Source organism: Otolemur garnettii, unplaced genomic scaffold, assembly GCF_000181295.1.
Source record: "Otolemur garnettii isolate 467f Iridium unplaced genomic scaffold, OtoGar3 scaffold00018, whole genome shotgun sequence".
Taxonomy (NCBI): domain Eukaryota; kingdom Metazoa; phylum Chordata; class Mammalia; order Primates; family Galagidae; genus Otolemur; species Otolemur garnettii.
In genome coordinates, this window is record NW_003852413.1 from 20,593,597 (window position 1) to 20,604,729 (window position 11,133).

Consider the following 11,133-nt stretch of genomic DNA (forward strand, 5'->3'; position numbering starts at 1 on the left):
CAGGGGCACCCGCGCGCCTCGGGGTCGCGGAGCGGAGATCCCAGCGTAAGGAGGTAGGAACCGATAAGGGAGCGGGTTTCCGCGGCTGGAGGGCCGGGCTGGGAGGGAGGATGGGCTGAGACCCGTCCTGAGCGTGCTCTGGCAGCCGCGCGGCCCAGCGAGCCCCCAGCTTGGGGGGCTCAGTCTCCGCCCCTCCGTCCCCCGCTTTCCTTCTCCTGTACTCCCACCCCGGAGCGCCCAGCTCTTTCCCCGCCGCTTAGTGTCCACTGGGACCACCCTCCAAGCGTCCCCCGGGCTTAGCTGCTTCGCCCAGCAATGCTCCTTGTTCGTCCCACAGGTTCCTTCCGAGGGGAGCTGGAGCCAGTGCTCGGCCGCCTGAGGGGAGATGGGTGGGCACAGCTGGAAGCAGCTGGAGGATGAGTCCGGTGTTGAGGGGGCGGGGACTGGAGGGCCCGCGTACCATTCTTACGCCTCTTAGTGTCACTGATGCTCAGCGCAGCGGGTTGGCTCCATGTTTGTAGAATGAATGAATTACGTCTCTCCTTGTCCCCTTCTGAAGGAGGACTTTTTGAGGTCCACGTGCTGCAGAGCACATTTAGGGGCCTCATAAGATAGGGGTCCCACCCTCTCTCATGTCGCGTAGTAGAAACCTGACTTTCATTTCTGTACTCCCTTTTTACACTCCATTCTGGCGTCTCCCTTTGGGTTGGAGGTTGGGGACAGGTTGCAGGAGAGGGGTCTTGTAGGCCCAGAAAGCACTTGTTGAAGGTGTGTCTGGGCAGGGGACTTGAGCATGTGAGGGGGCATGGGAGTCGGGGGCTGCTGTACAGGAGAGCATCCACTGTCAGGCAGGGATCACTTGGCCACCTCCAAGGCCAGCTTGGGAGAGGTGACTCTGATCCACAAGTTACTTACCAAGCCCCAAACTCCTCCAAGGCTTTGTTTCTTCATCAGTGAAATGGAAACATTAGTATTCATTCCTCAGGACTTTACCCAGATTAAGAAAAACATCATATAAAATCACCCAGTACAATGCTTGGCACATCAGGGGCATTTGGCAAATCTTAATCTTATTTTCTTCTTTTCTGAAAAAGATGAAAGTGAGCAGAGTGATTTGTTCCCTTCTTCTCTGTCACGAACTAATCACAGACACAGGAGATGTGTGATTACTGTTTGTTGAATAAATATGCTTGATGGAGTTTCAGCACCTAGTCCCCACCCCCTTTCTCTCAGAATCTGCAGGGAGAGCTGGGGACCTGACCGGCACAGGCATGCCAGTGCTGTCGGAGGACTCGGGTGAGTGTCTCTCCTGGACTGGGCCTGCCACAGCCTGGAAGACTGCAAGCCCTAGCAGTGAGAGCCTGGGGAGAGAATGTCTTCAGGGCTGGGCTGTAATATTGTTTGAAGGTCCGCTCAGGGACCTCAGGGACAGGGAGTCCCCATTGCATCTGCTATACTTTATTTTTCTTACACTCTTCTCAGGTTTGCATGAAACCCTGGCCCTGCTTACCTCGCAGCTCAGACCTGACTCTAACCACAAGGAGGAGATGGGCTTCCTAAGGGATGTCTTCAGTGAAAAAAGCCTCAGTTACTTAATGAAGGTGAAGTCCCCTTTGCTTCTACCTGGAGAGGGTTTCTAGAGGTCTTCCTAGATGTCAGTGACCCTTGGAGGCCATTCTAGCTATCCCCCTGACCCAGGAAGAATTTTACTGCCCACTAGGCATGACTTTCTCTCATGCTTCCCCATCACCCAGTTTGCAGCCTTAGTTGTCCTCACAGCTGTGGGTAGGGGTGTGGTGTCCAGAGCAAGCCTGAAATTGGCTATCTTTGCAGATTCATGAGAAGCTTCGCTATTATGAAAGGCAGAGTCCAACTCCAGTTCTGCACAGTGCTGTGGCTCTCGCTGAGGATGTAAGACCCAGCTTGTCTTCTAATCCCCACTCTTTAGGGCTGCATTATTTTGCTTGTCACCATTGCTTAGCCAGGGGGATATTGGGAATTGGGAATTCAAAAGTGAAGAAGTATCTCCTTTCTTTTCTTCCTCCTCTTCTCTGGGTTCCCCGATAGACAGGGAGGAACCTGTGAGCCTTGGAGCAGGCTGACAGATGCAGTGACATGGAGCCTCCCACTTATGGTGTGTTCTTGAGAAAGTTCTCATGAAAGTCAGTTTCCTGGTTGGGTCAGTTCAGCAGTTCCCAAACCATTCTGAGGACTGGTGACTTGTCAATTAGCACGTTGCCTCTGTGCTTTGGGGAGGCCAATGTGAAGTCCTGACGTCAAGGGACCTGACTTGCATCCCTGCTTACTGGTTCAAGCTTCTCATTTTTTAAAGGGATGTATGTTAATGTCTTGTGGACCTAGTCCTCTGTGTTGTGTGGCTGGGGACACACTGTGCCAGTTGATAACTGAGATGAGCTCCTGAGCCAATCACCTAACCCCAGGAGATGGCCCAGCGAGAGATGGGGCAGATCCCCTGTGCCCTTCTCCATGGAATGTGGAGTGGAATGTGATGAAGAGCACGTTAGGTTGCTCGGCTCCCAGGCACAGTGCTGCCTTTACCATTAGCTCTGTGACCTTAAACAAGCCACTTAACCTCTCTGAGCTCCAGTTCCCTCTTTCATAAGATAGCATCATGGTGCAGGCACAGACAACAGAATCACATAAGCCCAGGCTCAGATCCTGGCTGTGCTCACTTAAGAGCTTTGTGACTTTGGGCAAATGGTTAGTCTCTTTGAGCCTCAGGATTCTCATCTATAAAATGGCAAGGTGTTAATAAAAGGCCCTGCTATATGTAGTTTGTTGTGAGGGTTAAGTGAGGACGTGCACATAAAGCAGAGGGCGCACAGGAGGTTGATGTATTAGCTCTCAGTAGGATTACCACGCAGAACTGCTCAAGCGCCCCTGAGCCCTGGAATGGTTTCTCTGAGAGCCTCCATCCCGCAGTGACTGAAGGGCTGATGTGTCCCTGGGTGGTGCAGCTGTTCCTGGAGGGGAGGACCTTGAGTCTGCGGTCCAGGGAGAAGGGTAGACTTGGGACCGGGGCACCCCAGCTGGCTGTGGCATTCTATCTCATTCCTCTGCAGGTGATGGAGGAGCTGCAGGCCGCCTCTGTGCACAGTGATGAGAGGGAGCTGCTCCAGCTGCTGTCCACCCCCCACCTCAGGGTAGTCACGCCGCAGCCCCTGCCCGCCCACACCTCTGTGTCTCCTGGGGTGGGGGTGGAGGGAGCTCTTGGCATGAAGAAATCTGAGGGAGGCTCCTCAGCCCCATTGTCTGGGGTTGTTTTCCCTCTGTCACAGTGTCCCAAACCCTCCAGGCCCCTGCCCAGCCACAGCCCACTGAGTCCTGTGGGTTGGGGGCCAGCCCTTTTCTCTTGCTTTCCTGACAGGCTGTGCTCATGGTTCATGACACGGTTGCCCAGAAAAATTTCGACCCTGTTCTCCCCCCTTTGCCTGATAATATTGATGAAGATTTTGATGAGGAATCAGTGAAGATTGTCCGCTTGGTGAAGAACAAGGAACCCCTGGTATGTGGTTCCTACCCCTCCTTCTCACTCTTCCCTGGCACCTCACCCCACCCAAAATACTGGGTGACCTTATGAATGCTTCACAGTTAGTGGTAGCAACTTTGTCAGGGCTGCTCCTGAAGCACTTTTGTGTCTAGGTTACCCATTTTTCTGGCCAGATACAGCCCCCTCAACTGTGGCCAAGCCACTTTGTATTGTAAATTACTTGCACAGCTATATGGAGCAGCCTTGATCACCCCCTGAACCAGAGGTGGACAAATCAAGCCTAAGGGCCAAACCTAGCTCATGGCTTATTTATATAAAGAACGTGTTTTGGAAACATGGCCGTAACTATTCCTGACATATGGTCCGTGGTTGCCTTTACACTATTGTGGGACAGTTGAGAAGCTGTGACAGAGACCACATGGCCTGCAAAGCCTAAAATATTTACATTTGGCCTTTTACAGAAAAAGTTTGTGGATCCCTGCTCAGAATACTGGGGAGTGTAGGGCCCAGGTCTCCCTGTCCCTAGCTGACAGATGGTTATCCTTTGGTCCTGGCTCAGCATTGATTTACTGAGCGAAGGGACAGGATTGTTTATTAGATGGAGGGAAGTGGTGGATGTCCAGACAGTTGAGGGCTTGCTCTGGGGAACACCACAGCTGGCATTCTCTATTTTCAACTTCTGCCAACAGATGAGGATATCTTCTCTGCCTCTATTTCCTTGCTGGAAAAATAGGGCAGTCATCCATCGATTTGGCTAACATATTATGAGCCCTCCTGTGCAGGTTCCACGTTGGGTGCCTGCAGTTCAGAGCTCAATAAACAATGGTCAGAGATGCTGAAAGATTTGTAGATCTAGGGGACGACAAGCTCTGGGGTTCTTAGCTGATGACCTCTCTTTCCAGCAATAATTATCTCATATACTTCAAGTAGGTGACATGGAGGAGGTTAATAATGAGTGTGAAAAGGTGTTTGCAGTTATGGCCAGTAATGCACGGTTAACGTCTGTGATGCTTACTGTGTGCTAAGTGCCTTGTGTGCATTTCCTGACGGAATCCTTGCAATACCCCTGTGAGTTAAATATAATGCTGTGCCCCAGAGGAAGCAGGCTCAAGAGGACAAGGGACTTCTGTACTTAGGCCACATGCTTTCAGTAAATGGCAGAGCTGGGTTCACACCGAGGGCTGTCCAAATCCAGAGCTTAGCTCTCAACAGTCCAGCCTGCATGGTGCAGGGAATTGGGGCTCATTAGTGCCTTTGTCATCATAGGTGCCATCTTCACTGTGCTTGATGGGCCAAGTCCTTGTCCCAAAGCTCATCTGGGGCATAATTGGTTCCCCTTGACAACAACAGAGGCCCAATAACCCTGTGGTTGGAGGCAGGCTGAGACTGCTGACGCATACTACCATCATTATTAAATGTCTTTGCAAGAGTAAAGGCTGTGAAATGGTAGAGAGGTGACCGAGAAAGCACAGGGTTTGGCATCATTAAAAGCTTTCCACCTTACCAGGTGGGTGACCTTGAGGATGCTTAACTTCTCTGAGCCCTAGTCCCGGTCATCTAAAATGTCTCAGGGTTACTGGGCTTTGTAAAATGTAAAGTGCAGTGCTATGGTAATGGGAGATGCCAGTGTTATTGTGTCCTCCCGACTCGAAAGGAGCCCAGTGATCCACCCTCTGGGGTTGCAGAGGAGGGCTGGGGGAGGCTGTGTTGGGCCCAGAGTCAGGGTCTGTGATCTGGGACAGCTTCTTAGGAGCCTGCCTGCTCTGTGTTGGATGCAGGGTGCCACCATCCGGCGGGATGAGCGCTCAGGGGCTGTTGTGGTGGCCAGGATCATGCGAGGGGGCGCCGCAGACCGGAGTGGTGAGTGGTGGCAATGCAAAGCCAGCCTGGCCAAGATGATGGCCGTCATCCCAGGGCCTTCCCCCTTTGCTCGCAGGCCTCCTCACCCCCTTCCTGTTGGGTCACCTGTTTGGGATGTGCTTTGCTTTCTGGGATTGGAGCTGGAATTCTCACCTCCTCCCAAGTCCAGTAGAAATTTTAATAGAAAGTATAACAGGCATGGAGGATTTTGCGGCCATCAGAAAGGGCTCCTGAAGCTCATGCATTGACTTAGCTTGAGGTCTATGATAATTAAGCACATAGTATGGGCTTGATAGGGCATTTCTAAGTGGGGGCAAGAAGACATCCTGCCCCCCAGCTCCATGTGCTTTGCAAGCTGCTCTTAGGGAGAGAGTGTGTTCATGTCCCAGATTTGTTTGGGTGGAAAACAGAGTGAGAATCAGTGGTGTGTGGGGGAACTGCTAAGCTGGGAGGTAAACCTCCTGGTGTAGGGAACATTACCCTGAAGTCTGGGGAGTTGTTGCAGAAAATCCTAAACCAGTACTTCTCAAACATTAACAAGCACATGGATGCCTGGACATCTTGTTAAGGTGCAGATTCTGATGCAGCAGGGTCTGGGCTATGCCCGACATTCTGCACTCCTAACCTGCTCCCAGGCAATGCTGCTGTTGCTACCCAGTGCCCAGAGTGAGTAGTAAATAGGACCCCACTATATGCAGGGATACTTGTTGTTAAAGCAGAGGTTGATAGACAGTGTGTGTAACCCTCTTGATGGCATCTCCACTAGTGCCTTTAAGTTTTCTTGTTAAGACTTAAGAAGACCATTCTTGGAGTGTGTCTGTAAATCCAGCAGAGTGAAGAATTGATGACATCGTTTAGAAAGCAGAGGTGGTAGCAGAAAGAACATAAGCTTTATACATCAAAATAACTGTGTTTGAATACTGGCTCCATTCTTTCTTAGCAGTGTAGCCCTGGGCAAGCTGCTTAATCTTCCTGGGTCTCAGCTGTCAACTTGTAAATTGGAGATTTCATCTAGTGATTGTGAGACTGCCATGCCCAGTGAAGTGCCCAGGGTGCAGCAGGGCTCAGTTTACCCCAGTCCCACTTGCTGGCTTTAAACCTGGAGTCCTCTGTGTAGCAGGCTCTTTGGATGCCTGGAGTTCTGAGCCCTGGGGACCGAGGCTCTCTTCCTGTGCTGATGATCATCCCTGTGTCTCCTAGGCCTGGTCCATGTTGGAGACGAGCTCCGTGAAGTGAATGGGATCGCAGTCCTGCACAAGCGACCTGATGAAATCAGCCAGATCCTGGTCTGTGCCATGTGCCTGCTGGGAACATGGGGGGTCTGCAGATACCACAAGCAGGGTGCTTCCTAGAGTCAGGGCAGTAATTAACTCAACTAGGGCACTATCCTCAGGTGGGCCTCAGGGGGTGCTGTGAGTCTGACTTTCATTCTGAACATCAAGTTTTTGGACCTGAGAAATAAGACTCAAACTTGAGACGGTTTTGGACCTGGCAGGTGATAAACCTCTGTTCCCTCTCCTTTCAGGCCCAGTCCCAGGGATCCATCACCCTAAAAATCATCCCAGCCACCCAGGAGGAGGATCGCTTAAAGGAGAGCAAGGTAGGGGCGGTGTGCTCATGCGGCCCTCTTGCCGATTAGGAGACACAGCCTGCTGGCTGGGCTGATCTAGTCCTGCCTTTTGAAATAGTCATTTGGGAACAGATCCTAGATCTGGTCCTAATAACCTGTAGAGGACTTGAATTAAGGCACAGAGTGATTCATTTGTTTGTACTCTGCCTCTTTCTAAACAGAATTTGACGTAGCTTACTAATAAAAGACAAGGTTATTTGAATTGAAATAGAAAATCAAGGCCATGAAGAGGAGGAGAAGGTACTAAATGTGCTGGATTCTGGACCAATTAAGTAACTGCCATTTGTTTAATTATTTGAGCCTTACTTGGACACTTCCTCTGTGCCAGGCACGCAGCCAGATGCTGGAGACAGCAATGATTAGTGGCTTTTAGGGTTCCTGATGCCAGGGAGCAAGTCTTTCATTGCTGTGTGATAAGTGCTTTGGCAAGATTCTGTACAAAGAGTTACAGTCACCTTGGAGATGTCACAGAATGGGGGTGTTGGAACTGAGGCTTGAGGGAGGTAAAGATGAGTAGGACTTTGGGGGGAAGCTGAGGCAGAGATATCTGCATGTCCAGATGCTCTGTGGTGTTACGGAGAGGAGCGTGTGTAGGAAGCAGTGAGAAGGAGCAGTGTGGTTGAGCCTGGCGGAGGCTGGTGGTGGGTTTGGAGGTAGGCTAAGCCTGTGTTCCTGACTAACCTTGTATGCTTTGTTAAAGGTTTTGGTACAATCCCTGCTTAGGTGGAGGCCTCTTAGAAGCTGACCCTGAGGCAAAGATTTGAATGCCAGTGGTTTATTGGGAGGCTACCTCAGGAAACACCAGTACAGGCATGTGGAAGGGAAGGCAGTCAGTCTGGCCAAGGCCATGTTATCAAGCAAGTTATGATTTGGGCAAGTGGAGTTTAATCCTGCTGGGGAGCTTGGGGATCCCTCGTAGAATCCATACCTCTGTCATCTCACCCAAGAGACCTGGGAGCTGGCTGGTTTATACACCAACTCCTACCAGGATCTCCTGGGGGATTAATTCCTAGTAATTCCTGCCTGCTGGGTTTGGGTAGAGCAGGCTCCAGTGGCCAGAGAAAGTAAATCTTTAGGCATGAGAGGCAGGTGCAGGTACTGGAAGTCTTAGGCAAAGAGATGCAGGTGCTGCCAGCAAGTACTGGCAGACGCAGATGCTGGCAGCTGACCTGGAAGTCAGCCAGGGTGCACTGAAATGGTGTAGCCCTAGGGGATATGGGAAGGCATCCACAAGATGACCCCGTAGGTCAGTAGTTCTCAACTTTCCTAATGCCGCAATGTATTTTCGTTGTTAAAAAGGGGTCACGGCCCACAGGTTGAGAACCGCTGCCATAGGTGGTGAGAAGCTCTTAAAGGTATTTTTCTTTTCTTTTTTGAAAAGAAGTGGGTAAAACAACTATACTTGTGTTTTAGAAAGCTCCCTGGGGCAGCCAGGTGGAGGAGACTGGAGTGGGTGGGGGCTAGGGTCAGGGAGGTCTTACAGGAGGGTGTTGTAAGACCCCAGGTGAGAGGTTATTAAGACCTGAACTGAAGTGGTGGTAGAGGGGTGATCACTTTGACTTCACTATAAATTTGGTAAAAGGTGAAAGATTTATATGATCTGAAGAGAAACCAGAGTATGACTTCACTATAAATTTTGGATTTGAGCTTCCTGGCAGCCAAGGCAGAAAGGTGAAAATGATGAATTACATACTATTCATCAGGATGTAAGGATGTAAGGATAGGAGGAAGCATGCCAAGCTTTCAGGATTGATTCCCACCCTGCCCTCCCAATACTTAAGGCAGGTAAGAAGAAATATTACAAGGTTGAACACAGTGGCTCACCCTATGATCCTAGCACTTTGGGAAGCCAAGGTGGGAGGATCACTTGAAGCTAGGAGTTTAAGACCAGCCTGAGCAAGAGGGAGACCTCATATCTACAAAAAAATTAGAAACAAAAAAAAGAAAAGAAAAGAATTAGCCAGGCACGGTGGTGTGTGCCTAGAGTCCCAGCAACTGTAGGCAGTTGAGGCAGGGGAAGCCATTGAGCCCAGATTTTGAGGCATTAGTGAGCTATGATGATGCCACTGCACTTTAGCCTGGATGACAGAGCAAGACCTAGTCTCAAAAAAGAGAGAGAGAGAGAGAGAGAGAGAGAGAGAGAGAAACATTACAGCATCTGGCACAGAAACAGAAGAGGCCAGAAGGGATGTCAATAAATACTTTGATGAATGAAGATTAATAAGAGACAATGTCTTCAATGACAATTTTTTTTTATAGCAAGTAAAGAGATAATCTTTATATGGATTTTTTTATTTGCACTCTTTGATTAAATCTCAGGACATAAGTAATATTGACTCTTATTTGGTGGAAGGTGATTATTCCTGGGACAAGTTAATGTGGTCCACTGTATATGCAGTTTTGACGCAGGAGAGAACTTGGTTTTCCCAGAGGACAAAATGGCTAGCCTGTCCCTCAGTCCCTCCTTCTGGAAAGTTGATTCTTGATTTAGATCTTGGTCTGGGCTGGTCACTTAAGATTACACCCTTTCCTGTGTGCCTGGGACCCTAGTAATAACATCTGTGACTAGATGAAAGTGTCTGTTCCCATGATATGTGGCCAGAAAGTTCTTATTATTGTCTAATTGTATCTTTTCTGGTTGGCACATAAGGGACTATAGTTTGGTCTGTCTGAGAAAGACTCCCAATTGCTTTGTTTTTCAATTTGTTGCCGAGGTAATTGGTCTCTGATGGTCTGGAAATAGAAATACATAAAATAAATCCATGCCACTGACTTATAGAAGAAACTGAGGAAGTGTGAAAAAGTGCTGTGTCCTCACCCCATCTTCTCCTGAGAGGGTGACTCCAGGGTAGAGGGAGGAGTTGGGGCTGGACCAAGTCTATGGCAGTTGAAGCAGGATCGAGCTATAAAAACTGGGTGTCAATTACCCACTGAAAGTGATGCCGAGAAACCAGTAACAGTAGTTTTGTTGATATTTATGTTCTTACCAAAACATCTAGATTACTTATATAACAGATGGCGGCAGTTGGCTTGACATAAATAACATTTGGGTTGGAAATTGTGCTTGCTTAACTTTTTGTTCCCAGGATTAGTTGTTGTTGTGTCTATGCTAAAAGGCTGGTTCGAGGGCAGCAGGTCAGGTAAATAAGGAGATATGTGGGTGGGAAAGAGAAATTTGACCATCTAAAGCTGTTTGATTCCTGATGGATTTCCCAACTATGATATCCAAAATGGTCGAACAACAACAACAACATAGGTGCGGGGGGTGAGGGGGGGTGGGGGTCTGATCTTTCTATTCTCAAGGCTGCTTGTTCTTCCTAAGTGTGGTTGGTCACTGTCATTTGGCCTTCGATGCGGAGAAAGGCCACCTCACTGAAGCCCTCCCTGTGCAGGTATTCATGCGGGCTCTCTTCCACTACAACCCTCGGGAGGACCGGGCCATCCCCTGCCAGGAGGCAGGCTTGCCTTTCCAGCGCAGGCAGGTCCTGGAGGTGGTGAGCCAGGATGACCCCACGTGGTGGCAGGCCAAGCGAGTGGGGGACACCAACCTCCGAGCCGGCCTCATCCCGTCCAAGCGGTTCCAGGAGAGGTGGGTCTGGGGTGTGTTGTAAAGTGCTGGTTCCAGCCTGGCAGAGGCTCGGGTCCATGATAAGCCCTCTAGTTTCTGCCACCACTGCCAGAGCGGCCCACTGAGTGTTGTGCCCACCGAGGTAAGTACCAATTATAGTTGTCTGTGTTCTTATTCCATAACAAGAGGTTCTGTTTAAGACTTAAAGAAATGCATGGAAATTTATGCTATTAAGTTAACATAAATTTTATGATGCACAGAGGAAGTTGAGAAATAAAATATAAAAATGCAGAAGAGGAGGACTAGGAAAAGAAAATTACCCAAAGTCTCCGTCACTATCAAAGCAGCATCCTTTATTTCTTTCCTGTGCTTTTTATCTGAGTGTTGCATGTAGAATTTTGGGTCTTGCTTTTTTTGTTTTGTTTTCTGAGACAGAGTATTTCTCTGTCACCCCTGGGTAGAGTGCTGTGGCATCATACATAGCTCACAGCAACCTCAAACCCTTGGCCTGAAGCAATCCTCTTGCCTCAGCCTCCTAAGTAGCTGAGACTACAGGCGCCACCT

At 49.5% G+C, this 11,133-nt stretch overlaps 1 protein-coding gene across 1 annotated transcript in view; it reads left to right on the forward strand.

Moving 5' to 3' along the window:
* MPP3 (membrane palmitoylated protein 3) overlaps positions 1-11,133 on the forward strand; it is a 26,899-nt gene continuing 15,766 nt past the window's right edge. The window contains exons 1-10 of the mRNA XM_003786292.2: positions 1-53; positions 1,234-1,296; positions 1,483-1,601; positions 1,834-1,911; positions 3,084-3,164; positions 3,389-3,526; positions 5,290-5,371; positions 6,572-6,657; positions 6,897-6,971; positions 10,394-10,590. Coding sequence (XP_003786340.2) covers positions 1,272-1,296; positions 1,483-1,601; positions 1,834-1,911; positions 3,084-3,164; positions 3,389-3,526; positions 5,290-5,371; positions 6,572-6,657; positions 6,897-6,971; positions 10,394-10,590 — 881 coding nt within the window. The 5' untranslated portion in view covers positions 1-53; positions 1,234-1,271. The remainder of the gene's footprint in view (positions 54-1,233; positions 1,297-1,482; positions 1,602-1,833; positions 1,912-3,083; positions 3,165-3,388; positions 3,527-5,289; positions 5,372-6,571; positions 6,658-6,896; positions 6,972-10,393; positions 10,591-11,133) is intronic.